Source organism: Penicillium samsonianum (genome assembly GCF_028829775.1).
Source record: "Penicillium samsonianum strain IBT 33392 chromosome Unknown utg000004l_segment0_segment0, whole genome shotgun sequence".
Taxonomy (NCBI): domain Eukaryota; kingdom Fungi; phylum Ascomycota; class Eurotiomycetes; order Eurotiales; family Aspergillaceae; genus Penicillium; species Penicillium samsonianum.
Window position 1 is genome coordinate 1,562,438 of NW_026643262.1, and position 26,177 is coordinate 1,588,614.

Genomic DNA, 26,177 nt, shown 5'->3' on the forward strand with positions numbered 1-26,177 from the left:
ATGTGGGCAGCATTGGCAGCATTCAAGGGTGACCGTGACCCTCAGAGGACACATCATGCAATTTATCCCAGCAATTCCGACGATGGCAACCGTTCCGAGGATTCCAATGCGGATTATGATTCTCCGATGGATACCGAATCCGACGGTGGCAACAACGCTGCAATTGAGGCAAGACCGGCGCGAAAATAAAACCCAATCAAGATCCAGCATTCGTCCGCTCTGGGAAAATCCAAGTTGCTTCTAGCAGTCCACAGGCTTCAAGCTCTCACAGTGCATCTTCAACTGGTCACATTGACAATGCGGAACACCAACTCCGAGTTACGGTCGAAGAGGACACTCTGCGCCTTGTATCATGCGTCATTCGACATGTTCTGTATTTCGGGTCGCCTCAAGATCAGGAGGGATTGTCGCATGTTGTCAACTTTCGGGACGCCAAGCTACGAGCCATCAAATTTCTACCTACGTTCGGCTCAATGAATGCCACTGATGACGGAGGTCTTTGCCTACGCATCCAGAATGATCAAGGCGATTTTCGACTCCGACACAATCGCGTAGCAATTCTAGAAGCCAAGAGAAAATTCCAATGGCTTGAGGAGGGTAAACCGACCATTTCGGACGAATGTTTAGCCCAGATGACATGCGAGGCTCTGCTGGTTAGGCTTGTTGATTCCACATCCCCTGAGATTGTTATAGTCACCCATGCTACGCAGCATAATATTTGCTTTCTTCAATTTGAGATTAGCAATGAGTATATTGGGGGTTTTGGTTTGGACTCGCTAAGCTTATCCATTCCTGCGGTGGCCTCTCGCTGGTACGACCTTAGCAGTGAGTCCAATAGGGAACAGGTAGTCCTCAATCTATGTGCCATCATGCGTTTGGGAGGAGCGAGGAGGTGGTTTTCTTTTTATTTTGCTCTCACTTTGCTTTACATATCTACGGATAATATAGAATATGTATGACGTACTTAGGAGCCAAGAGCATGGTTCGCTGGAGAGATACATACATATTGCTGATGAGGATAAAGATCCAAGAAATATTTATATGTGTAGAGAAGGTATCAGCCAGCTGGCTTCTCACCGGCATCTCTAATAATATCCTTCACCTTTGCATTTCTCAAAGCATCTACTATTCTGATGCCTTTTGATCCGTATCCCTCTTTCATCCTCTAGCCGGCAATGCAAAAAGCGAAGACAAGACACACGGCAAGAGTCGAAATTGCGAAATACATATGTATTAACCTACATACATACTCTTTTATCAAAGGAATAAGTATTCTCGTAATGGTCTCAAAAACTGTTAGTAGTACATGGCCCATTCATACATAATTCTTTAGTACTTGTTCATCATCGATGTGGCCACGTTGCCAATAAAATTAAGTAGGCCCAATGTCCCTAGAGCTTGGCAGATCTGGTGTGCTTTTTGGTGAAAGGATAAGGATGGTGATGGCTCTACGATACAGGTTCTATAGGATATAAGCTTCGCTTCTATCAGAGCTTGCAGCGGATCGGCGTTAAACTATATCTACATATTAGACATGAGATCAAACAATTTAGGCTATGTATATTTTATAGTTTTATGCAGTTTATTATTCGGACCAAGAGTTTTTGATCTACGGAGTACATAGTACATTGTAAGAATTATTTATCTCGGGATGATCACCGATTCTGGATAGAGCAAGAAGCAACTCATGTGGGGGTGCTTTGACAAAGCCAAGTGATTTATGAATGTAGCAGGAAATAATCTAAATATATCCATGGATGTCATAAAACACAAAAGATAGAACAACGAACAAATCAAGAACGAAAAATATCAGAGGTCTCAGTTTAAGTTGCATTTCACCCAAGGCCACGTGAGCGGCTCCACTTAGCCTGCTTCCGGAATACGCAATCCTTTTATTCTACTTGACGTCGAACAAAACTGGCCAGAAAGGCAATAAATTACTCGCTGCCAGACAGCGTGGCCCTTTTTTCGATTCAATCTCTCCTTGCTGTTCTGTGGTACTAGTGACCGACAATTCTTACTGGGCGTTTTTTTACGCCTCCTATCCCGATTCTGCGTTGATCGTATCTCCGACCATCGAGGTCACATCCAAGACTTCCGCATATCGATATGTCACCCTCTCAATTTCTTTAGCCTAGGATTTGGAATCGCTCGACTGTCACACCCGCCGAACGAATCGCATACCAAAACTATTCACATTCCCCGAGCTTGCGGATCACGGAACACAAACGCACGGAGACCTTGATTCCTATCTTTCGGCCAATCTACAACGGTCGCAAGACCAGCGAACTATTTTCCGATTGCACCAGCTCGATCGCCTGTCATGATTACCCCGCGCAAGGTGTTGCTCGCTCTGCTCTGCGTGGTCACCTTTGTTCTCATCCTCCGCTCGTTCCGAGATCCTGAAGTTCCTGGGGCGCCTGGGTACAGACCGGTGAAGAAGATATCACAAGAAGAGGATGAAGCGATAGCAAATTTGGCACGGAAAACACCACCGCAAGGTCGTGCCCAATTGCCCCTCGGCGCATCACCGACAGCACCACTCCGCGAACGTCTCCGGTATCAATTCCCCTATGAAATCGAAAACAGATTCCCCGCGTACATCTGGCAAACATGGAAATACAGCCCGGGGTCGTTCTGGTTTGACGAAGACCTTCGCGGCCCGGAGGCCAGCTGGACGGAGATGCACCCCGGGTTCACGCATGAAGTCATCCCCGACGAGACACAGCAACACCTGATCAAGTATTTGTATGGATCAGTTCCTGAAGTATTCGAAGCATATGATTCGCTACCGCTTGGCGTCATGAAGGCGGATTTCTTCCGGTACTTGGTTCTTCTAGCACGCGGGGGAGTTTACAGCGATATCGACACATTGGCACTCAAGCCCGCGCACACGTGGCTCCCCGAGGAACTTGATCGATCAACTATCGGATTCATTGTTGGCATCGAGGCTGATCCTGACCGCGATGACTGGCAAGACTGGTATTCGCGCCGTCTTCAGTTCTGCCAGTGGACCCTTGTGTCTAAACCCGGGCACCCGATTCTTCGTGATATGGTGGCTTATATCACCGAGCATGCTCTGCGAATGAAAAAGGCAGGCATCCTCAAGGTTGGCAAGATGGATAAGACTATTATGGAGTTCACGGGGCCTGGAGCCTGGACGGATTCTATCTTCCGCTACTTCAACAACCCGGCATACTTCAATATCCAATCTGGTGATAAGAACATTACCTACGAAGACTTCAGCCACCAGACCACACACCGCAAGGTTGGGGATGTGGTTGTTCTTCCAATTACCAGCTTCAGCCCCGGTGTGCAGCAAATGGGTGCGGGGGATACGGATGATCCCATGGCTTTTGTGAAGCACAATTTCGGAGGTATGTCTTTATCTTTGACACGTTCATTTAGTCTCATGTGGACGTAGTATTAACATTCGATTCCAGGCACATGGAAGACAGACCCATCACTGTGAAAAATGGCCCAGGCTTATTCTATTCGATTCCAACACTGTACACTGTACACTGTATAGTATCAGAGACCTCTTGCAGGCCTTTGCTTGCAGTTCATTTCAATCTTTGCTCCGATTTCATCACCCACACCTCCCCTCTGGATCTCCCGATTGTCTCTGCTCCCGTCACAAAACCCTCAAATCTCCGGCATCGAAGTGTCACCATCGGTGCCTTGAATATGATTGAACCCAGGCGCAAGCTTTAAACCCGTTCCATGTTTCATGATACCTGTTCATATGATTCCCCCACTTTGTTTTTCATTGTTCTATAAACTGTTCTTTTACATTTTATTTGTTTGCTCGGTAAATAGGTTGCTACTAGCTATACTAGCTACTTATAGATTTCAATCTCATTGTTTTGATAGCCAAAAGGCAACTTTTCGAAAATTTCCCATTGCATATGAATGGAGATCTTGATCTATCATTTTCTCGCTGGATATCCATTATACGAACCTAGAGGACACATTACATACGACTATGTTGCAACAGTGTATGTGTAATTGGAGTACTCCGTACTCCAGAGGAAACACGTGTTTGGTATCGGATATATGTACTCGAATTCCTCAAACGTTCAAAAACCCCAATCTATAATACCAAAACCCAACGGCAAATCAAGGGACAGCGCCAGACTTAACTGTAAACTCCGAGGTCACATATACTTTTAAGTTCTCCGCTTCCGACAACATGTGTTCCTCGCTATCCCCATCATTGGTTTGAGCCCCGGATCGAATCTCAGTAACCTGTTGTCCCTCGGACTCATATATAGGCTCGAAATTGCTCTTTCCGCGCGCATGCCCCGTGCCCGTCCCCGTGCCTTGGCGAACAGAGCCAAGCGCGTAAGTACGCGAGGTCTCGCGGTTTCGGTATGAGTTGACGGTGGAAGCGAAGGACTTGAACAGAGGCCCGTACGTGGGAATGCAGGCGATGATAACCTATACATTTTTGGTTTGTTAGTTTCCTTGGACTTGAAGAATGGACTTGAAGAAACAGCAAAATCCAACTTACACCCAGGCTGATCTCCACGCAAGACCAGATCACGATGTTTTTGCTGTCGGTGAAGGTTTTCAAATCCCGGACGGTGAAGATGCGGATGATCTGGATCACGGTCACGAAGAAGCCGAGAGCAAACAGGCAGGCTAGAAGGGCTTTCTGTTTGAGGCGGAGCTGGAGTTTCCAAAGGACTGGCAGAGGTAGTGCTATGATTATCAGGTCTAACACGATGCTTATTCCTCCAAGGGCATAGTAGAATGGTAGGGTTTCGATGCAATGCCCCTCGAGAGAAACATCCCATTGTTTTGCGACCTGTTTGATGTTAGATAACCCGTTTTCCCCGATCAATGGGTAATGGAGAAGGAAAAGCTGACCGGTATGCAGGAGATTGATATGATAAAGGTGAAGATCAATTGGTTAACGACACACACGACAATGGCGGCAATTATGATATTGCGATATCGCTTGATAATCCCCGCAATACGCAAGTACGAGGCCAACAAGGCGACTTTGAAGCTGAGGACAGCGAGACAGTAGATCGGGCCACCGATGTATTGGACCTATGGATCAAAGTTAGCGTCCTCGAGTTCGAACAATGCTAGTCTTGCGATGCGCACCCTGCTAAAAGGAATAATATTTTCTTGTGGAAGATAGGCGGCGTTGAGTCCTTGGCCCCATCGTGTCTCTGGAATAACCATTCTGTCAGTTCGCAGCTAACCTTCGCTGATCAATGAATTGACTCACGAGCAACGGCGACCCCCGCGTATGCTAACGACAACAGTGAACCTGCCAGTGCCGCATAGTCGTCAATCCATGGAAAGCGCTTGTTGGTTATTCGCACATAAAACCGCAGGCATACGGCCAGGAAAGCTAGAATTGAGCACACCAAGCAGACCCCAATCACTCGCGGAATATCGCTGTTTGGATCGGTCTCGTAGAGGTTGTATACCCAGCCCATGATTTGATCATTATCACGGGTAAGGAAAGGGGGCAGCCTCTGCAAGGGAATTTGGTATTCTTATTCATAATTATTACGGAGTCCACGGGGACAACGTACACCTGGGCACGAAGACAAGATTGCATAAGTCGGGTGGGGCGGCGGAGGGCTTATATTAAGTTGTCGCGCTAGATTCACAACTGTGGAGAACAACAGGAATCCATATGAATTAGGATTTGTCAATCTCTTTTTTTTTCTGTTTTTTTTTTTTTTCTCTTGGCTTTAGCTAGCTATTAGCAAGCCACTAGAATATGATTTTGCATTATGCACTATACATTCTACGGACTGTGGGATCCAGAAAAAAAGGGTTGGATAAATATCATCTTTTAGAACATCGAAAGCAGAAAGCCAAGATCTATTAGCCAAAAAAAAGGTGGGATCTGCCCCTGAATATGTTTTATGAATTACAGTACCTCGTTATAACGAACTGAGACACGGGTAAATATTCGTTATACAGGTAGTATGAAAGGATTCCAAGGTTATCGGGCGAACCTTAGAATCATGGAATGTCTCAAATTTAAAGTTGCTTAAAATTGCATGATGTTCCAAGGTTCCAAGGTTTGATGGTGGGGGAAACGGCAGGCTTTCCATGGGTCTCGGAACAATCTACATTCCGAGGTTGTTCTCCAGGGCTAGCACGACCGGAGTGTGGATTAGCTGCAACATATATTGCGGCGTCAATAAGGTGGATTTTTCTATGTTCTAAGCGAAGAGCCACTGATTGCTAGCTTTTTCACGCATAAGTTCGGAATATTTAAAGAGAGCCTGATACACTTGCGTGAAGCCAATCCGTCATGTTTTTCCGCGCATCCTTCATTACTTCGCTATTAGCAGTTCTACCTCAGGCTTCAGCCTCAGAAGCATGCAAGTGCTTTCCCGGTGATGATTGCTGGCCCAGTTTTTCGCTATGGTCGCAATTAAACAAGACCATTGATGGCCGACTAGTGAAGACCGTGCCTCTCGGCACACCTTGCCATGCGCCAAACTACAATTCTGAAGCCTGTGCAGTCTTGAAGGATGGATGGCTACTTCCCGAGGAGCAGTATGTGGCTTTGCATGTAGAATAACACAAAAGGGCCAGTACTGACTATTAAATTTCTGATAGCTATGAATCGTCTTCCTCGGTTATGGCGCCGTTCTTTGCTGAGGGTGCTTGTGATCCATTCCACCCCGTTTCAAAGCCCTGCACACTGGGAAACTATGTGCGCTACAGCGTGAATGTCACCAGCCCGGCACAGATTGCCAACACCGTGAAATTCGCTACAAAGCACAACATCCGTCTTGTCATCCGTAACACCGGCCACGACTACAATGGACGATCCACTGGCGCTGGAGCCCTTGCAATCTGGACTCACCACCTGAAGGATCTGTCAATCAACTCCTACAATGATAAGCACTACTCCGGAAAGGCTATTACCATGGGCGCTGGAATCCAAGGCCACGAAGCCTACGAGCTCGCCGAGAAGACTGGCTACCAGGTCGTTGGCGGTGAATGTCCCACTGTTGGTCTTGCCGGTGGCTACACCCAAGGAGGTGGCCACTCCGCACTCGGCTCCCGCTATGGCATGGCCGCCGATCAAGTCCTGAAATGGGAGGTCATTGACGGCCAGGGCAACTTCATCACTGCTACCCGTGACAACGAGCACTCCGATATCTTCTGGGCTCTTAGCGGTGGTGGCGCTGGCACTTACGGTATCGTCTGGTCCATGACCTCGAAGGCACACCCCGGAACTCCCGTCTCCGGTCTGAACCTGACCTACACGAATGAGGGTATCTCGCAAGATACCTTCTATAGCACTGTCGAGACCTTCCACGCCGCGCTGCCCGCTATCGTCGACGCTGGTGCTATGAGTGTCTGGTACTTTACCAACACCAGCTTCTCTATTGCTCCGATCACCGGTCCCAACATCCCTGTCGCTGACTTGGTAACGCTTCTCAAGCCCTTCACCGACAGCCTCGACAAGCTCGGCATCAAGTACACCACGGTGGCCAAGCAATACGAGAGCTACTACAGTCAGTTCAAGGATATGCAAGGCGTCATCGAGGTTGGCACTGCCCAGTATGGAGGCTGGCTGGTCCCAAGATCCGTCGTTCAGAACAACAATCACGCTCTGCTGACTGCCTACCGTGAGATCACCGAGGCGGGCGGCACCTTCATCGGCGTCGGCTTGAACGTCTCCCACAAGGTGTCTGGAGATGTCCACAACGCGGTCCTCCCTGCTTGGCGCGACGCCCTGATTGATACTACGTTGACGACCCCATGGGAGTGGGATAACTCTGCTCTCATGTTGGAGCGCCAGCGCCAAATGACTGAGGATTTCATTCCCAAGCTGACTGCGCTTTCTCCCAAGTCCGGTGCTTATATGAATGAGGTATGTAAACTAATATCTGACTTTAATTTCCCTTCGCTATTGTATACACATGCTTATCGTTTTGGCAGGGTGACTTCCAACAACCCAACTTCAAGGAGGTCTTCTATGGTACCAACTATGATACCTTGCGTAAGATCAAGGCCAAGTATGACCCGAACAATATCTTCTACGCCAGAACCGCTGTCGGGTCTGATGAGTGGACAGAGAGTGAGGGTGGCCGCTTGTGCAAAGCAACCTAGGAAGAATCCAATTAAGTTGAATGTGGTACTGTATAATATATCAAAGATATAAGTCCTATCATATATGGGCTAGATAGATTGTGATGTGGTGCGAGATGGGATTGAAGTATACTTGAAGACCCACCATCTCAGATTGCCATATGAAAGATCTATATATTTCTACCATACTCAAATTTCCCCGAACAAGAAAATAAACCATCTCATAGTCAACAAAAGACGTGGAATTTCTAGCTTCTCTTAATAGACTCGGCGATTATTATATGACTAGGTCCGTCCATCCTAGGCACACCTAACTAGTGTTCTCTCTCTTCTCGGATGCTCACATCTTCTAATCAAATCCTCGCTTTTTGCGGGCGATTTTCATCCGGCCTGTGAAAGCGATGAGATGATTGCGAAGAACCTCATGTATCAAATCCCAAGAGGCATAATCTATTCTATTGAATGAGTGTAATATGGCATGAAATTTGAGCTACCAATGAGAGCAGATGTACCAAAGCAAGCATTATCTTAAATAGACTATATTGAAAATCCCGAATATAAGAAGCAACCACCTATGTAACATCGCTATTCACCACCCGTAGCTATGTAAATTATATTGATCATTTTACGACGAAAAAAAAGTCAAAAGAAAATGGCATTAAAACGCCCCCTGTTCACAAGATTGCGCGTAGAAACCTCATGAGGTTGGTGGGGTTCTTGGGTAAGAGTATGGATCCCACGCGATCAATCTCCATGATCATGATCAAAACAAGGTTTCTGCAAAAGAAAGGGTATGTGAAAAATAAAATAAAAACAAAACTATACTCCGTGGGATGGTCTTCATACTGTTGTCCACGGGTGTGGATGTGTGGGAAGGTCAAATGACGGCGGTGAGACCGGCTGAATAGCATGGCGAGGTGTGTGATATCCCCCGAGACCAGATTCGCCACAGACATGCATGCCAAGGGCTGTCATGGGATCCCATCTGAAAGCAAAAAGTTAAGATTGACGCGAATGATCGCGAATGATCGCGAGTGCGGCCTCTGAGTGGAGGAGCATTCGCTCACCGGGGACGCGTCCGTGGGGGTCCCGTGGGGTTAGAGAGAGATGGCCGTCATCTGGAGCATGTCGGAAGAACGAAGGTTCGGTGAGAGCTTGATGGGCTGTAATGACAAACAAATATTTCAGAAGTCACTGAATAAAGGCTCATACTTTTTCCTCAGATCCTCCGTGTAAATATTCATGTTTCTGAGGTCGGGGGGATCCGGGTATTCCTCAAAGTTACCCGTGTCCGCGGGGTGGGATAGGCGGGGAATTATAGGTCCTTTCACCCGGCGATAAAACAAATCATCCCAAATGACATCTTGAAAGAACGGATGGGACTTGACTCGAGTCGAGCCACCAGAGATGTGGCCCAGTCGCTCCGACGGATTTGTTTTACACAGTAGGGAGACGATGTTTTGCGCTGCAGATGGCATATTCGGTGGGAAGCGTAGACGGCCTTCGATGATCTGCTCGTAGATGCGCATAGGGTTCTGATCCCAGAAAGGAGGCTGTCCGATCAAAAATTCGTAGATCAAGATTCCAAGAGCCCACCAGTCCACTGCAAGTCCATGACCGCTGTTTTGAATGACCTCTGGAGCTAGGTATTCCGGTGTGCCACATAATGTGTATGTCTCGCGATTGTCGACTTGCTTCGCAAACCCGAAGTCAACAAGCCTGAGGTGACCATCGGCATCCAACAGGATATTCTCCGGTTTGAGATCTCGGTAGGCAACTCCATGGACGTCGTGCAGGAACTCGATTGTCATTGTTATTTCGGCGGCATAGAATGTCGAGACTGCTTCGCTAAAGCGTCGTTGTCGTCGTAGATACGTGAATATTTCACCTCCAGGACAATAGTCCAGCTAACAATTCGTCAGCATCTTGTGATCATCCAAAGCATATTCCAAGTTCCAAAAAAAAGGTTGGCATACTAGCATGTAGAGGCACTTCTCATCCGAGAATGATGCGATCAAGGTGGTGATGAAAGGGTGGTCAATGACCGCTGCGAGGGCCTTGCGCTCGTTGCGCACATGTTCCACTTGCTTGAGTTTGATCACTTTTCCAGTCGCAATCAGCACGAGTTATCCCTCGCCACGCGCAACGTTAGACAAAGTGGCGCTTACCGTCCGCCTTTCGAAGAATTTTCAACGCATAGACTTTGTTCTTGTCCTTTTGGTCCTTTAACCTTGCGAGCCACACTCGAGCGAAAGTGCCTATACGATGAAAAAAACATGCAGTCAGATGCGATTCGTGTAAGAGAAATATGGGTTAGGCCACGCGCTGACCGGTTCCAAGAGTCTTGACGAGCACAAAATCGCTCACATGCAGAGTCCTCGACGAGATGCACAGTTGCTTCTCGTCCTCGCGCTCGGTGATGAGGAAAGGGTTCGAGGATCGCGGAGAAGGGCGGAGGGACTCGACGAGTTGCTTTTCCCTGTGATGCAGGTTGCCATTTATCTTAGAAAATACCATGGTTCCTGGCGCCTCATTTGGCGAATGTTGCACTGCTCCGGTTGCCATTAGAATGCTCAAAGATCATATCGCGGTAAAAGAGGAAAAAAGTGTATGGAGACACCGTTAGCGCGCCACCAATCGGCAACACAGGTTGATCCCGGGTTTCAGATCATAAAGAACATTGAGGTTCGAGGGTTTGAAAGAGTCTGTTTGGAAAAATCGCGGGGCAAAGAGTTGTAAGAATGGAAGTTCTACCTCTGACGTATTTACTATGGGGGGCGGGGCTGGACGGGAAGAAACTACGGTGATAAACCGGACTCTGAGTAAGCTCTTAGCTTTGATTTGAGCCGAATCTATATAAGATTCTTTTATTGTACACCAGAAATAGGAATGTATTCGATTCAGAAGTCCATATCTCGATCCAGTCGCATGGCCGTTATCTGTCCTGGTACGTTTTTGGTACATACGTGCATCTATTAAATGGCGTCTGTTCGAGTTCAGGATGACCGGTAGCGGGCGGAAAAGTGTTGTGGAATAGGTTGTTGTATGAAACTGCTCAGCGCTCAAGACTTCGAGTTTAGGATCAAACCAACAATCAAGCTGACCACGTTAGTAGGAGTAATCTGAAGAGTCTGACTCAGAAACATACCCATAAAGCCCAAGAACTTCGCCGAAAATCAGGATGAGAATCATTCCCACGTAGACCCGAGACTGTTGCATGTATGCTCGAACACCCTAGAGTAGCTGTTAGGGCTTCAATAGTCCTCTCGTGTTGCTGCGCATATAGGGTCCTTACTGCATCGCCCACAACTCCAATTGTATAACCAGCAGCCACACCCGTAAGACCAACTGACATTCCAGCGGCAAGATGCATGAAACCTCTGTGCAGTGTTAGCTTGTACCATGCTCCACATCCACCCAACTTTCGAAACGTACGTGTACAAGCTCATATTGGTTGTTGGGCCCACTGCTTGCGCAATGAGCACGGCGATAACGAGACCGTAAACTGCAATGATACCGGACATAACAACGGGGATGAGGGACTGCAGTCATGAACTCAGTTAGCCAGCGTTCTGTCCATCACGAAACCAGCGAACTTGGATAAATGGTTCCTTACCTTCATGATGAGATCAGCCCTATAGGTTCCCACACCTGCAATTCCAATACCAGACTTTGCTGTGCCATAAGCTGCTCCTGCCGCTGTGAGATTGTAAGCTGTTTGTCCGAATACCCAGAACCTAGAGAACTAGCTCCCATCCACACGAGGTATTTCACGTACACCCGAAGATCATCTACAGGGAACTGTTAGTGCACTGTCGAATCGGAATGAGGTTGTAATGAACTCACTGCAGCGGCAATGCCAGCCTAGTATAGAACGCCTGTTAGTCTATCAACTCCAATGTTCTCAGGACCTTGGACTCACGAAGGAGAAGAACGGAGCGAACTTGGGCGCAAGCTCACTGTCTGCCATAGTGATGTTGGAGCAAGACTAATCTTGCAAATCACACAGAAGAAATATGAGAAGAAAATGAGACCTGTTTGATACAAGATCAAGGGCAGGGAGAAGTTCGGGCTGTTGATAGCTGGAGGTTTCGGGGCTTTGGGTGTTCCACATGGCCACTTCGCCCGCCGTAGTCCACCGCCGTAGTCCACGCCATTGTCTGGTCCTGGGCGGTGACGATACCGTACCTATTCTATTCTGGATGTCGACTCTAAAAGCCCTATCAACGGCAGATTAAGAGTCTTTGTATTGAAATTACCATACCGGCCTCGCCGTCACCTTCGCCATCCTCGTTCTCCTGGGTCCGGTCCCTCTTCCCCCCCCCCCCAGTTTATTACTGCATTTTCAACATCCAACTACCACCCCCACCTTCAACAACCCTCCTACCTTTACTACTCACCTCAAATCTCGGAGGATGCTGAGGGCATGAAATCGAAAGGAGCCCTGACTTAGTTGCGCTCACGGCTCCTGGCGCTTTTCCATTAATACCGCTTCGATATCGCCTTTAAATTCCCCATCCGAACTGAGGGGAGTTATGGAATATTGAGTCCCATCAGTGCTTTGAGACAATCTATTATTTCTTTCGAGGTCATTGCCTACCGAAATTTTTTCCCTCGTTCCGCCTCTATCGTTTCTCCCGTTGTCTACGATCTTGAACAGACCTATTGCGACGCCCTGAACGCTCTCCACGATCAACCCGGATACCCCTTTCGCCTTCTTCGCACCCCGGCATACATATATCTTGCGTATCTGATTAAATCACCGCTACTCGTCTTTCATCGCTGATAATTCGTGAAAATGGCGGATTTGGGGGCCAGCGTAGCCGGAATTACCGGCCTCACGGACCCGCCTCGTCCACGCAGCGGGATGCAGCGTATTCTGACATCTTTGGAGGCGCACCACCCGCAGGACGCTCCCATACGATGAATTCGCAGACTCCGCAATTCTCCCAGGGTCGCGCTCATACCATGTCATCGCATGTCGCACAACCCCAATTTCAAAGACCGCCGCCGCCGCCAACACGGCAAATGCCAAATGGACACGGACCGCCTTCGGCACCACCAAATGGATATCCTCCACCCCCACCGTCTGGACAATATCAGGCCTACAATCCAGGGGCCTCGGCAACAATGTCTTCGCATCAGCCTCCTCGACACAACCCTGGTAACCAACAAACCCAACAACGCTTTGCTGCCTATCCTCGACCTCAACGCCTCGAGTCAAGACCAAGCCCTGCTCCGCAATACCCAGATCCTAGGGATTTCAATCGCCCTATGCCTCCTCCTGCGCTGAATTCTGATTCATCCCGGTCAAGGTCAATGGCAAAACTAAGCGGGCCGCCTTACCAGATCCCGCCAAGCAACTTCAATCACACATCTGCCACTGCCTCTCGCCGTGAACAGTATCATGCTGGAGCCCAGGTCACGCAGCTCGGCCGTCCTGTCCCAGAAAAGCATGCGAACGAACGAGCCATGTCTATGTCGTCCTGGTCATCGGACCGGGATCCGCATATCATGAACAGTGGAAGGTCAATTCCACACCGCAGACCTCCGTCAAGTCACGATCAGCAGATTCCAATAAGGCAAGAGTCAATGATGCAGCCTAGCCCCGATGAATCCGTTGCATCTCGTCAGCCAAGCGATGCATCGCAGAGATCTCGGACTATGTCCATGGCATCCACTGTTGCGCCCGATCGGACGATGAGCGTTCAAAGCCAAGCCACACAGGGCTCCTCCGGCAAAGTTACCCTTGTTTCTAGGGATTCGCAGCGGAAAGTCCCGGTGGTTTATCCTGCTCTGCTTTCTCTCGTCGCTGAGATTTTCAGGGAGAAGATTTCACTCGGCGAACGACAGAAGAACGGGCTTTCGTATCAGAATGCGTTCTCCGGTACTGATTCGGTGGACTTGATCGGCTCCATAATCAGAACCAACGACCGCAACCTCGCTCTTTTGCTCGGCCGCGCGCTGGATGCTCAAAAGTTCTTCCACGATGTCACATATGACCACCGTCTTCGAGACGCACCCGGAGAGGTCTATCAGTTCAAGGAAACAATGGGAGAAGACAAGTCGACAATCGAGGTTAACGGAGTTTTTACTCTCCTGACTGAATGTTATTCTCCTACTTGCAACCGGGACACTCTCTGCTATTCTATTGCTTGTCCGCGACGACTCGAGCAGCAGGCCAGATTGAATCTGAAACCTCAGCCGGTACTGGGAACATCGGAATCCAAAACTGCTCTGCCCCCCGATGATGATGACGACAATGATAACCAAAAGCTGTGGATTAGCACGGTGCCCAAGGAGGTCTCAGACTCTGTTGATGATCACGAGAAGAAACGGCAGGAGGTTATCTTCGAGCTCATGTACACGGAGCGTGATTTCGTCAAGGACCTAGAATATCTGCGGGATTTCTGGATGCGACCATTGCGCGCTGCTGGAACCACTACCCACTCGCCAATTCCGGAACATCGGCGTGAGAAGTTCATCCGAACTGTTTTTGGCAACTGCTTAGAGGTCCTCAAGGTCAACAGCGCTCTGTGTGAAGCCCTGAATGCTCGACAAAAGGAAAGTCAGGTTGTTCAAACCATCGGTGACATCTTCTGTCAACATGTCCCTAATTTCGACCCTTTCATCAAATATGGTGCCAACCAACTTTATGGAAAGTACGAGTTTGAGAAGGAGAAAGCATCAAATCCCGCCTTTGCCAAATTTGTCGAAGACACAGAACGTCTCAAGGAATCTCGCAAGCTGGAGCTGAACGGTTACTTGACGAAGCCTACAACTCGTCTTGCAAGATACCCGCTTTTGCTTGAAGGTGTTTACAAAAACAGTGCGGATGGCAACCCTGACAAAGAAGATATTCCGAAGGCCATCAAGCTGATTAAGGACTTCCTTTCGCGCGTCAATGCCGAAAGTGGAAAAGCGGAGAACCATTTCAACTTGGTCCAACTGAACGCTGCGCTGAAATTCAACTCTGCGGACTATGTCGATTTGAAGCTTACAGAAGAAAATCGACAAATGCTCATGAAGATGTCATTCAAGAAGACCACAGCCGACAGCTCCGATGTTACTGCGTATTTATTCGATCATGCCGTCCTGCTCGTTCGCGTCAAAATGGTGAATAAACGCGAGGAATCTCGAGTTTACAGGAAACCCATTCCTTTGGAACTGTTAGTAATCGCTCAGATGGAAGAGGTTATCCCACGACTGGGTATTGCCAAAAGACCTTCGTCCAGTCTCCTGTCCAACAAGACTGTCATCAACAATCCCCCTCCTGCCAAAGATGGTGGACTGCCTATCACGTTCAGGCATCTCGGCAAAGGTGGTTACGAGCAGACTCTGTATGCCACAAATGTCGCTACACGACGAAAGTTTATCGAAGCGGTAGAACAACAACAACACAAACTGTGGGAACGAAACAGCAATTTCTACAACAAGACGATCCTGAGCGAGGGCTTCTTTGCAGCGGTCAACCGAATCAACTGTCTTGTTCCGATTGGTAAGTGAAAACTTTCTAATTTAACTCAAGTCTCGCTCGCTAACGGCTATTAGATGGAGGCCGGAAGTTAGTCTACGGGACTGATAATGGCATATTTGTCTCTGAACGGTGGCCTAAAGACAAAACAGCCAAACCAAGAAAGGTTCTAGAAGCTACTCAAGTCACGCAAATTGACACTCTAGAAGAGTACCAGCTGCTGTTGGTTCTGGCAAACAAAACGCTTTCCTCTTATCCCATGGATGCTCTAGATTACGTCGAGGGCCAGAACAGCATGGCAAAACGGCCCAAGAAGATTCAGGGCCACGCGAACTTTTTCAAGGCAGGCATTGGTCTCGGTCGTCATCTTGTTTGTTCGGTCAAAACATCGGCGCTATCGAGTACAATCAAGGTCTACGAGCCGATGGACAATCTGGCGAAGGGAAAGAAGAAGTCTGCTGTCAGCAAAATGTTCCAGGGCGGCCAGGATACTCTTAAGCCATTCAAGGTTCGTATTTTCTCTTGCATGTTTGTGGTTCACTTCACACTAACACTTTTACTCAGGAATACTATATCCCTGCCGAGTCTTCTTCCATCCACTTCCTGCGTTCTACTCTGTGCGTTGGTTGTGCGCGTGGCTTTGAAGTGGTCAGTCTAGAAACAACGGAGACACAGTCTCTCCTTGACCAGGCCGACACGTCCCTTGATTTCGTGGCACGAAAGGAGAATGTTAAGCCCATTCATATTGAGCGTATGAATGGCGAGTTCCTACTCAACTATAGTGATTTCTCATTCTTTGTCAACCGCAACGGGTGGCGAGCCCGTCCAGACTGGAGGATCGCTTGGGAGGGCAACCCGAACTCATTCGCGCTGTCGTACCCTTACATCCTGGCATTCGAACCCAACTTCGTTGAAATTCGACACGTTGAAACAAGTGAATTGACGCACCTTATGACCGGCAAGAACATTCGCATGTTACACAGTTCCACCCGCGAGGTATGTTACTTCCAGATTTTTCTTCTCAAGATTTTTCCCTGGGGATCTTTTATCACTGATCTAAGGCTAACTGGTTTTGGTAGATTATCTATGCCTATGAAGATGACCGGGGCTATGACACTGTTGCCAGTTTAGATTTCTGGACCAACAAACCACAGCCAGCCGCCGTCTGATGTCCGAATGGTGCATGCCCCAATGAACCCCCTGCTTGACATCGTCGCTTTGACGCTGTCGCCCGCATCTCTCTTTCCACGGAGCATTAGGGACTTCTCTTCCCAAAGTTCTCAATGACACGCGCCCTTCACTGCATGTGTCATCCCAGCACACTCGCAAAAGTCGTGATTGTATGTACTGTGTTGTCTGTACAACAGTTCAGCCGATCATTCACATCTACTTGGCAAATATCAACCCCTCCCTTTCCTCAACACCAATTACAACAAATCGGGGGTTTTTCCCGTCTTTTCTACGCAATGTACAATGGAGCGCAAATACCACTTCTTGCGTGTCTGCTTTCTTGCTTTTCGCTGCGTTTCTCTTTTTTAACTTCTTGCTGATTGCATTTGCTCCTTTTTCTCTTCTTTTCTAAAATTTTTCTACCTTTCTTCTTTAGCTCTTTCTATCTCCGGATGGCTCTGTTTCCCACATGGCCATATTCTCGAGACGTCTTCGTTCTCCCTGTATCGTTTTGAGTTCGAGGCACCTTTGTCTGTTATACTTAGCAATTTCATTGATGTGAATGGCACCATTGCATTTCAGATGAGAATTGCAGTAGACTTAAAGCTTAGTTGGTTAATGCCATTAAATACAATCATGGATATTCGATCTTCTTTCAAGTCTTTCCATTTTTTTTGTGCTGACTAGAATGAAAATAATATGCATGAAGTACCCAAATATTAGACCTCAAGACTATAGTTAGTTATATCGCTCTTCATGTTGGTTCTTCAGAGCTTGATAATTGGTCCATGTGCAGCTAGAGTCCATAGTATACTACTAGATCTTTAAATTTTTTGGACTAATAGATAGGGCATTGTGAAATTAGGCAAACTTGATTGCCTCGCTGGTGAAGCACTAAACTTGGAAATCTTCCTTCGCTAGACGGAAAGTCAAGCAAGCCCATAATATGTCGAAGCCGTGTAGATATTTTGACATATTAGCTGTAGTTCCACAAACCAAAGCATGCTGCTACAGATAGTATACAGTAACCAACTACAGTAGCAGAACCAAAAAACGACAGAAGCAAGCGAGCTAGTCAGGTACTTTTTCTTCCTCAATTACTATCAGGGGGGTAGGAAGACAGGCGAGGAGAAAGGATAGATAATGAACAAGACAGGAGCCACGAACGCAAAAAAAACAAGAGAAGAGGGAATATTGCTGCGCTGCGGACTTTGGACAAGAACAGGAGAGGGAAGTAGAGAAGAGGGGGAAATAGAAATGATGCGGCAACATGTCACGGTGGCAGCTGGGATGCGATGAAAAGAAAAAAGAGGTCATCCTGGACACGACGGAAAACATGTGCTGGAAGGAAGGCAGTGACCAGATTGAAGACGAGCGAGATATATCGAGCATAGGGAGTCCAGAAACTGGTAAAAACAATTCCCAACTCGACATACTTCAGTCTCCTTGGAAATGAGAAACATTGCACCCACAATTCGTGACCGGAGTGCTGTAATCTATGTTGAGGTGGCCCATCCCCGCAAAGGTAAGAAGAAAAGAAGAAAAAAGCTATTAACGTGAATAAACAGTCAATATTATCCCATAAACAAAAGCCAACTTGTTGGTGCCATAAAAGTCCATGCTGGCACAAACGGTATCACATTGCGAACCGGCGCCCCGCTGAATGAGCCGCATCGTCGACAGGGTATATCTAGGCCTCTCCGTTGGCTGCTTCGCTGACATTGCCCTGGCTTTGCTGCTCGCGCTGCATGCGAGCCTCGATCTCTCGGAGCTGGCTCTCGCGAGCCAACAGCTCCTGTCGCTTCTCGGCAATCTCACGCTGCACCTTGATTTCAATCTCACGGAGCTTCTCCTCCTCGCGGCGGAGCTGCTCCTCCTTGAGGCGGTGAGACTGAGAAGCAAGATCCTCGGGGTTCATAGCAGAATCATAGCCACTGCTCATCCATATGTTAGCAGGTTGATCGTAGAAATTTCTAGTATCAGGTGGAACGTACCCAGATCCACCATCAACGCTCTTGCTGAGCTTCTCAGTACGGTAGTTCTCATAGAGGAAGTCGTGAGTGATCTCCTTCAGATCAGCCAAGTGGCTGTGGAGAAGAGCGCTACGGATAGCCAGGAAGTCCGAGTGACGAGGGTTCTCAACCTCGACGACACCCCATGGGTACTGGCGCGCGCGCACTTTTCGGTTGTCAATCTCAACAAAGTCTTCGGAACCGACAATAGCGAAGGGCATCAGTCCACGGAGCTCGGCGTTCTCCTCCACAGTGTCCTCATCATCCTCCTCGATGTCGTAGGGGAAGTTGTAGACGGGAATGCGGTAGTGTTCGATATCTTCCATGATCAGCTTCTTGGACTCGGCCAATTCGGCGGGGGGTGAGCGAGTCGGCCTTTCCAATGACAGGAATGACGTTAACACGGGGAGAGAGGCGCTTCATCAATTCGATATCGAGTTCACGGAGACCGTGGCCGGTGGGTGTGATGAAGTAGAGCAACACGTGCACTCGGTTATCCCTGAAGCGAGGGTTACGCTTAATTCGCGACTCCTCTGCAAGAATATCATCGTATTGGCGCTCAAGGTAACCGACAATCTCGCCGAAGCTATCCAGAAAGTCAGTCCATGAACATCTGGCGGGTAACTGTGTGTACGTGCCTGGCCTCGTTGTCAATCTGGTCACCAAATCCGGGGGTATCGACGATAGTCAAGGAGATGCGGGTTCCTTCCTCGTCCAACTCAAGCTCTGTAATCCCGGTGTCAGTTCTTGATAGCTTGATATAAGCGCCGTGCGCGGGGGACGGGTTCAACTGACCGACAGTCACGGGCTTGATACGGACACCCTCCTCAAGGTGGGCATTGGCAGCATCGTCGGCATCCTTGCCCTCCAGAACCTGCTTGCCACAGAGAGTGTTGACAAAAGTTGTGCGACCTGTCGCGGAAAGGAGATCCGGTTAGTCCGTGATATATTCGAGTGATTCGTTTCAACATACCTGTTCCACTGGCGCCGCACACCATCAAACAGAATTGGATACCCTTCTTGACATTCTTCTTGCGACGAATCTTGATCTACCCGAAACGAGTACGGGCATGCAATTAGCTTGGGAAACTTTTTAGAGAAGGCGGGAAGCTCCCAATAAAAGGGGAATGTACATACCGCGTTGAGGGCTGACGACATTGTGAGCTAAAGGAAGATTAAAGAAGTGTAATCCGGAGAAAGAAGTCCAAAGCAAGGAATTAATAACGAGGAAGAAGGGTGTGAAACTTGGCTCTCCTGAGAGTCTGGAGAGAGTAGGGGGGGAGGAAAGACAGTTCGTGTTTCCCCCTTTCCCAAATAGGCGGCCAATCACGGGACAGCTCTTCTTCTCCAGTCTGCTACTACTTTTTACTTCTACAAAGCTCTTGATCAGTCACAATTGATAAGTGAATGCAAAAAGAAAAAAGAATATGCAGTAAATTGTCAATTATACGTTGGGTATTCCCCCCTATTTCCATGCACAATATTGCCTTCCATCCTCATCAACAAACATCGAGTACATAGCAACTCAGGGGTTGACCAAAGTGGGTCGCTGCTGGCAACCGTATGATTACATAATTGGAGGCCTGAGGTGTCGATGTGGATCTTGCCCGCATTGCTCTTATCGATTAAGAAGCTCGGGGATGATCCCAGACATCCTGTGAAGGCATTTGAAGCATTCGAACCTGGAAAGATCCTTAAGATCAACTATTTATTAGGAGCAGTGGACTTCACTGTACAGATTCTGCCCACATCTATCTATTTGATCAAGAAATTCTTTCCTATGCTTCGTTGACATACAACGATGAATACCCGCCAATCTATCGATGAGTCCATCGGGCCGTATTCACTCTCAGCAACGTTTAATCATGATAACAGCTGCTTCTCAGTGGGCTTGGACACGGGATTTTGTGGTAAGAAATGCTTGAGTTAGCTGCCAGAGGAGAAACTTGGAAGAAGCTAGCTCATATCATGAACTATGGAACCCAGGCTGATGAACGACCGGAACAGTATATAATGCCAACCCTTGCGAGCTCAAGGTTTTGAGAGGTAAGCTATTGATATTCAAGTCGGGAATGTACTAGATATGAAAGAGCTCACTCTGACTGCCTTATTTGCACTTAAGATTTCAACGCAGGCATCGGGGTGGCGGAAATGCTTGGCCAGTCGAACTACTTGGCTATTGTCGGGGGTGGAAAGAACCCCAAGTTTCCACAGAACAAGGTAAGCAATCATTCCCAGCGCAATGTGTGAAAATCAAAGCTCAAACACACCCTTAGTTGGTTATATGGGACGACGCCAAACAGAAAGTGGCCATCACACTTGAATTCCGCACCTCCGTCCTCGGTGTCCGCCTCTCCAAATCAAAAATCGTCGCGGTGTTATTGAACAGTGTCCATGTATTTGCATTTTCCAACCCCCCGCAGAAACTCTCAGTCTTTGAGACCTCCGACAACCCTTTGGGGCTGGCCTGTCTCGATAACAAGGTGCTGGCCTTCCCAGGTCGGTCTCCGGGCCAGGTCCAAATGATAGAGCTGGAGACTGGCAACATCAGCATAATACCCGCACATAGCACACCGTTGCGTGCTATGGCCCTGAGTCCCAATGGGAACTTGCTGGCGACTGCGAGTGAGTCCGTAAGTTTTCTTGTGGGTTGCGATCATCTATGGGTGGGTCATTGACATCTATACAGGGGACTTTGGTTCGTATATTCGCTACAGGGAATTGCACGAAGCTGGCAGAATTGCGACGCGGTGTTGACCACGCAGTGGTATTCTCAATTTCCTTTTCGCCATCCAATACTTTGCTGGCAGTAACATCTGACAAATCGACTCTCCACATCTTTGATATCCCCCAGCAACCCACTGCTCGTCGCAGTCAGTCACCATCACCTGCAACCGAGGAAGCACCTGCTAGTCACAAATGGGGAATCCTTGGCAAGATTCCCCTGCTTCCTCGTGTCTTCTCTGATGTTTATTCATTTGCCAACGCACATTTTGAGATTGGTGAGCAAGCCAACCTGGGCTCGCCGCATGTGCCCCCGACCGGGTCATCATTTGGTCGGCCTCAAAAAGGCCTCATAGGCTGGTGCGATGACCAGACTTTGTTGGTAATCGGGTCTGGGAAAGAGGGGCGCTGGGAGAAATTTGTGCTTCGAGAAGGCGAGGAAGGAAAGAGATATTGTTTGCGGGATGGCTGGAAAAGATATCTCGGTTGACAGAAAATACACGATAGACATAGACGTGCGTTTGGATCAACCCGATAACGACGAGTTGGTATGATAACCTCAATCCTCGACGCCATAGCCACCAATTCCGCTATAGTCGACGAGGATATATGATTCGAAGGCGAAGTCGATTCTGTACGCATTGAAGATGGTCAAATTTGAAGAAGTCACCACCGGATCAGGATTGATATCCTCATCATGTACCTCTTGCTTGACCAATTAATTTTCAACCGCTATATCTTTGGTAGCTGGTTTTATGTCACTATCTTCGGACTTTTCCAACGTGCCAGGTTGTAAAGAGGTTGTGGGAAATCGACCAGAGGATTCAGTAGATGATAAGAATGATGGGTAAGACTGATCCAAATCGATTGGATTCTCCCTCGAACCCAATTCGAAAGACATGTTGATATATATTCGTGTAGGACTGAAATAAAAAAGGAAGGAAGAAAGAAAGAAAGTGATTGAAACAGAGCGTATGAAAGAAGAGAAGAAGTATGAAAGGGAGAAAAGATTATCTATTATACAGCAGATTATAAAATTATACGCTTTCCAATATCATTGTGACGTGAATTTACAAAATCCCCAGTCTGTCACAACAAGGATGGTAGTATATCGCACAGCAAGTAACGACCTCCTTGTCCGCAGCACCAAGCTCATTGCCAGCATCAAGCTCGAGTCATTGCATCACTTTCTGGACTGGGAGACACTTTTATTTGGTCAGGGTGAACCAAGTTGCAAGGAGATAATCTAGGCGAGAAACACGGGTAGCACCGTAGATAACCTTGGAAGACTCCATAGTGATATCTCATATATTTTTCAATGGCGGCGATCATGTTTATCCCGATCACTTCGGTGCCTTCGGGATTCGGGCGAGCGCGATTTCCTCGGCGATCGGTCCCTTTTTGATTTTTCTCCTCTTTCAGATGACCTATAACGAGATCGCCTCTCCCTATCTGGAGAACGATCATCTCTATGTCTTCGCTCGCGAGGAGAACGGGAGCGGTGTCGGCGGTGGTGTCGGCTTGATCGTTCTCTGCTGTCGTCGCGTCGCCGAGACGACTTCTTGGTGCTGTTCCACAACTGGATTGCAGTAGCGACCTCTTCTTTCTTCTCCTCGATGAGGAATTCCTTCATCGGGTCTTCCTCGTCGTGGTTCCGGATCAATGCTTCCAGCTCTTTCTCTTCTTTCAGGATTGGTCGCCTCTCTTCTATTTCGGTTCCCCTTCTCCGGTCGTCGTCCTTGCCCTTGATCTCGCTGATAGCCGGATCTCCCATCAACTTGGCGACATTGTCCTGCGCTTCCTCATCATCCTTCCGCTTGTAGCGCGCATGATCCACTCGAAGTAAACGGCCCATGACAGTTGCACCACCGAGGTTATCAACGGCAAGATCTGTGCTACGCTGGTCCTCATATTTCAGAAAGGCAAATCCTTTGCTCTTGCCTGTTTCCTTGTCGCGGACTAGATTGACATGCACCGGTTCTCCATACTGTGAGAAAATCGCAATAATATCACCTTCGGATAGATCAAATGGAAGTCCTCCGATGTAGATATAGGCTGTGTCGCGGTAGTCTGCATGCCATGATGCCTCTGGGGGACTATAGGTGGAAGGTAAGACTGTCAGCGGGAAAAAGAGCTTTGCGGGAGCTTCAAATGAGGTCAACTTACATCGCATGTTCAAGCTCACGCTTATTGAGCGCCTGGACCTGGCGAATAGAATTCATTGGGGAAATATGTGTGAGAGAACAGTTCAAGGTTGCGGCAGAAGTTGGAGAGAAAGAAATGTGGAGCCCGCGCGGAACCGTAATAATCAATTGTTTACGGGGACGCACCTTTATTATGCAGACTAGCCCCCTGCTCGACGACGTGCCAAAACCAAAGAGACCCTCCTCTTTTGTTTTTTTGTGACTTGCAATCGAAAGTCTTACGCGAGAAGGGTTGTTTTCACCTGGGCCTACGTTTATCTATCTCCCTCGGGATTCCCCTGACCCGCGACGCTGCTTCGCCTTTCCCCCCTCCGCCGCCACATTTCCACGCGCACAATATTTCCGCTGTACGGTAGAGACAGACATTTGGAAGGGTGAATGCCCTTTGAGGCATGGTGGGACTAGACACGATGTCTTCCAGCCCGAATCCCGCAAAGGCGGCTGGAACGAGCAGTCGACCAACCAGCAAAGATGGCTCCAAGAAGAACATTTGGTCCTCTCTATTAGATACTGTTGCCAACGGCAAGCGCTTGCCTGAGAAGAACTTGCTAGTGCTAGGTTAGTACCAGTTTCCTCTGAGCATTTCAGTGCCGCTCATCCTCATTTCTGGTCCCGTCTTTCAATTCTTGGACATATCGCTAATAGCTCGATGATAGGTGGCACGCCGGACAGCCAAAGGGAATTTCTAGATACTTTTTCCGCGGACACGTCTGCAGACCCTAGCTTAGCAAACGACAAACGGAAAAGTAAAGGGAAAACACCACCAATCGCCAATCAGTTTGCGCTTGGATACACATATCGAGATGTCCTCGATGCGGATAAAGAAGGTACATGGGAAATGCATTCTTTTACTAGCTTTGGCTATACTAATGCTCTTCTCGCGCAGATACTCTGGCCCGCGTCTCGGCCTACCTCCTGTCCGAGCCTTCTCCGTCATTCGCACCTCTCCTCAAACCACTCCTGACCCCTAAGTCCGTCCCGGAAACGCTGGTTGTCATCCTGATGGACTGGTCAGACCCATGGACGTGGGTTCGAAGGCTAAGAGAATGGACCCGTCTGCTACGTTCTGTGCTCGTTTCGCTAGACGATGAGACTAAATTCGTTATGGAAGAGACCATGACGGAGTGGCGCGATCGCAAGAGGGGAGTTGATCCCAGCTCTGCGGCTGCAGGCGGCATATCAAACTCAAGCGGTCCGGTCACAATACCTCTAGGACCCGGTGAATGGGATGAGGGCCTCGGAATCCCAATGTGTGTTGTTTGCCAAGGGGTACGTAAACTGGTATCAAGAAATCAATTGCTGGTAAATATTTGCTGACTTGGCTCCTCGATGTTCTCAGGCGGATAAGATCGAGAAATTGGAGAAAGATCACGGGTGGCATGAAGAGCAGTTCGATTTCGTTCTCCAGTTCCTCAGAACGATTCTACTGAAGCGTAAGGACTTTATTCCCCTGTGTTTGGCCATTTTGGGCTCTTTTCTGACCCCCAGACAGACGGCGCATCGCTCATCTATACTACCCCATTCCTTGCAAGCTCTCTTCAGGGCCTGATTCATTCTTCCCTGGGCATACACTCTCTTTTGAAAAGAGAATCATTAAAACATAATGTGATCGACCGAGACAAGATCCTGGTGCCAGCGAACTGGGACTCGTGGGGTAAGATCCGAATTATTCGGGAAGGATTTGACATGGAGGGAGTATCAACAGCGTGGTCAATTGAGATCCAGGATCCTCCCGAGCCAATCTATCAATCCACAGACGACAACCAGCAGAGCGAGAACGGCCTAGCAGAAGAAGGTACAAGCGCAGTGACCATGTTCGAACAAACGATCAATGATCCCAAACGAGGCATAGCCAACCCCAACGGCAACACGACCAAGATCGAAATCGAGACCACCGACCTTCAAGAGTTCTTCGCAACCCAAGTGGAGAAACTGGAAGATCTCAAAGCCAAGGATGAGAAGGAGAATTCAAACCAGCCAACCCCCCAACTGGAGATGTCTCCCATGGCCGACGAAGGCAAAGTCAACGACCACATCGGCCCTGTACAGTTCAACATGGGCGGAATCCAAGTGGACGCCGATGATATGTTGAAAAAGCTACGGGTAAGCACCCGACCAGCGCGGCATCATCCCCCTCCCCAACCCAGGACATAGCTAAATATTACCCCCAGGACCGCGAGGCTAGCCGAACCCTAAAGAAAGAGAGCCCGTATGCAGGCACGGGCGGCAATGATGAGAAAGCGCACAACCAAGCCCTGGCGAACTTCTTCGCTGGTCTCGTCAAGAAACCTGGGTCCAGTCCCCGTGGCAGCCCATCGGCTTGATTCATTCTTTTCTCACTGTATTTTAGTTCTTTGTGCGTACATAATACAGAGGCCGGAACTCTCGCTCTTGGCGGTGGGCTGGGTGGTTTGATATATGGAGATGAAAGAGCTCTTGGGAGTCCTTTGACTGTGAAGGGGAGGCGTCGCTCTGCTATTACCCTGGCAGTGTAGGTCCCATGGCTTT

The 26,177-nt window shown here is 48.4% G+C and overlaps 11 protein-coding genes across 11 annotated transcripts; 6 read left to right on the forward strand and 5 right to left on the reverse strand.

Moving 5' to 3' along the window:
* On the forward strand, positions 1 to 189 carry N7471_007514 (uncharacterized protein; the record flags this gene model as incomplete). Its single annotated transcript, XM_057280233.1, has 1 exon — positions 1 to 189. The coding sequence occupies one exon, from the start codon at positions 1 to 3 to the stop codon at positions 187 to 189; it is 189 nt and encodes a 62-aa protein (XP_057134493.1).
* A 2,134-nt stretch (positions 190 to 2,323) lies between these two features.
* On the forward strand, positions 2,324 to 3,472 carry N7471_007515 (glycosyltransferase family 32 protein; the record flags this gene model as incomplete). Its single annotated transcript, XM_057280234.1, has 2 exons — positions 2,324 to 3,377; positions 3,444 to 3,472. The coding sequence occupies 2 exons, from the start codon at positions 2,324 to 2,326 to the stop codon at positions 3,470 to 3,472; spliced, it is 1,083 nt and encodes a 360-aa protein (XP_057134494.1).
* A 647-nt stretch (positions 3,473 to 4,119) lies between these two features.
* On the reverse strand, positions 4,120 to 5,456 carry N7471_007516 (putative integral membrane protein (Pth11); the record flags this gene model as incomplete). Its single annotated transcript, XM_057280235.1, has 5 exons — positions 4,120 to 4,440; positions 4,514 to 4,810; positions 4,873 to 5,058; positions 5,116 to 5,183; positions 5,243 to 5,456. 5 exons carry the CDS (start codon positions 5,454 to 5,456, stop codon positions 4,120 to 4,122), a joined length of 1,086 nt encoding a protein of 361 aa, XP_057134495.1.
* An 833-nt stretch (positions 5,457 to 6,289) lies between these two features.
* Positions 6,290 to 8,106, forward strand: N7471_007517 (FAD-binding oxidoreductase; the record flags this gene model as incomplete). The annotated part of the gene is made up of 3 exons (XM_057280236.1): positions 6,290 to 6,537; positions 6,601 to 7,867; positions 7,936 to 8,106. The coding sequence occupies 3 exons, from the start codon at positions 6,290 to 6,292 to the stop codon at positions 8,104 to 8,106; spliced, it is 1,686 nt and encodes a 561-aa protein (XP_057134496.1).
* Positions 8,107 to 9,269: 1,163 nt separating this feature from the next.
* N7471_007518 (cAMP-dependent protein kinase) lies at positions 9,270 to 10,602 on the reverse strand (the record flags this gene model as incomplete). Its single annotated transcript, XM_057280237.1, has 4 exons — positions 9,270 to 9,992; positions 10,062 to 10,186; positions 10,254 to 10,343; positions 10,416 to 10,602. 4 exons carry the CDS (start codon positions 10,600 to 10,602, stop codon positions 9,270 to 9,272), a joined length of 1,125 nt encoding a protein of 374 aa, XP_057134497.1.
* Positions 10,603 to 11,147: 545 nt separating this feature from the next.
* Positions 11,148 to 12,055, reverse strand: N7471_007519 (V-type proton ATPase proteolipid subunit; the record flags this gene model as incomplete). Its single annotated transcript, XM_057280238.1, has 8 exons — positions 11,148 to 11,184; positions 11,234 to 11,319; positions 11,381 to 11,465; positions 11,521 to 11,627; positions 11,702 to 11,784; positions 11,864 to 11,876; positions 11,932 to 11,949; positions 12,008 to 12,055. The coding sequence occupies 8 exons, from the start codon at positions 12,053 to 12,055 to the stop codon at positions 11,148 to 11,150; spliced, it is 477 nt and encodes a 158-aa protein (XP_057134498.1).
* A 953-nt stretch (positions 12,056 to 13,008) lies between these two features.
* On the forward strand, positions 13,009 to 17,312 carry rom2 (putative Rho guanyl nucleotide exchange factor (Rom2); the record flags this gene model as incomplete). The annotated part of the gene is made up of 4 exons (XM_057280239.1): positions 13,009 to 15,583; positions 15,637 to 16,067; positions 16,124 to 16,555; positions 16,639 to 17,312. 4 exons carry the CDS (start codon positions 13,009 to 13,011, stop codon positions 16,726 to 16,728), a joined length of 3,528 nt encoding a protein of 1,175 aa, XP_057134499.1. The 3' UTR covers positions 16,729 to 17,312.
* A 1,107-nt stretch (positions 17,313 to 18,419) lies between these two features.
* Positions 18,420 to 19,899, reverse strand: aspA (uncharacterized protein; the record flags this gene model as incomplete). The annotated part of the gene is made up of 7 exons (XM_057280240.1): positions 18,420 to 18,663; positions 18,724 to 19,158; positions 19,223 to 19,327; positions 19,380 to 19,467; positions 19,537 to 19,653; positions 19,715 to 19,790; positions 19,879 to 19,899. 7 exons carry the CDS (start codon positions 19,897 to 19,899, stop codon positions 18,420 to 18,422), a joined length of 1,086 nt encoding a protein of 361 aa, XP_057134500.1.
* A 643-nt stretch (positions 19,900 to 20,542) lies between these two features.
* N7471_007522 (phosphatidylinositol-3,5-bisphosphate binding protein HSV2) lies at positions 20,543 to 21,955 on the forward strand (the record flags this gene model as incomplete). Its single annotated transcript, XM_057280241.1, has 5 exons — positions 20,543 to 20,651; positions 20,749 to 20,787; positions 20,864 to 20,961; positions 21,018 to 21,374; positions 21,431 to 21,955. 5 exons carry the CDS (start codon positions 20,543 to 20,545, stop codon positions 21,953 to 21,955), a joined length of 1,128 nt encoding a protein of 375 aa, XP_057134501.1.
* Positions 21,956 to 22,780: 825 nt separating this feature from the next.
* Positions 22,781 to 23,687, reverse strand: N7471_007523 (IST3 family RNA-binding protein; the record flags this gene model as incomplete). Its single annotated transcript, XM_057280242.1, has 2 exons — positions 22,781 to 23,561; positions 23,632 to 23,687. 2 exons carry the CDS (start codon positions 23,685 to 23,687, stop codon positions 22,781 to 22,783), a joined length of 837 nt encoding a protein of 278 aa, XP_057134502.1.
* A 392-nt stretch (positions 23,688 to 24,079) lies between these two features.
* N7471_007524 (dynein family protein) lies at positions 24,080 to 25,993 on the forward strand (the record flags this gene model as incomplete). Its single annotated transcript, XM_057280243.1, has 6 exons — positions 24,080 to 24,227; positions 24,326 to 24,496; positions 24,556 to 24,938; positions 25,009 to 25,102; positions 25,162 to 25,772; positions 25,841 to 25,993. The coding sequence occupies 6 exons, from the start codon at positions 24,080 to 24,082 to the stop codon at positions 25,991 to 25,993; spliced, it is 1,560 nt and encodes a 519-aa protein (XP_057134503.1).
* Between the last annotated feature and the right edge of the window lie 184 nt (positions 25,994 to 26,177).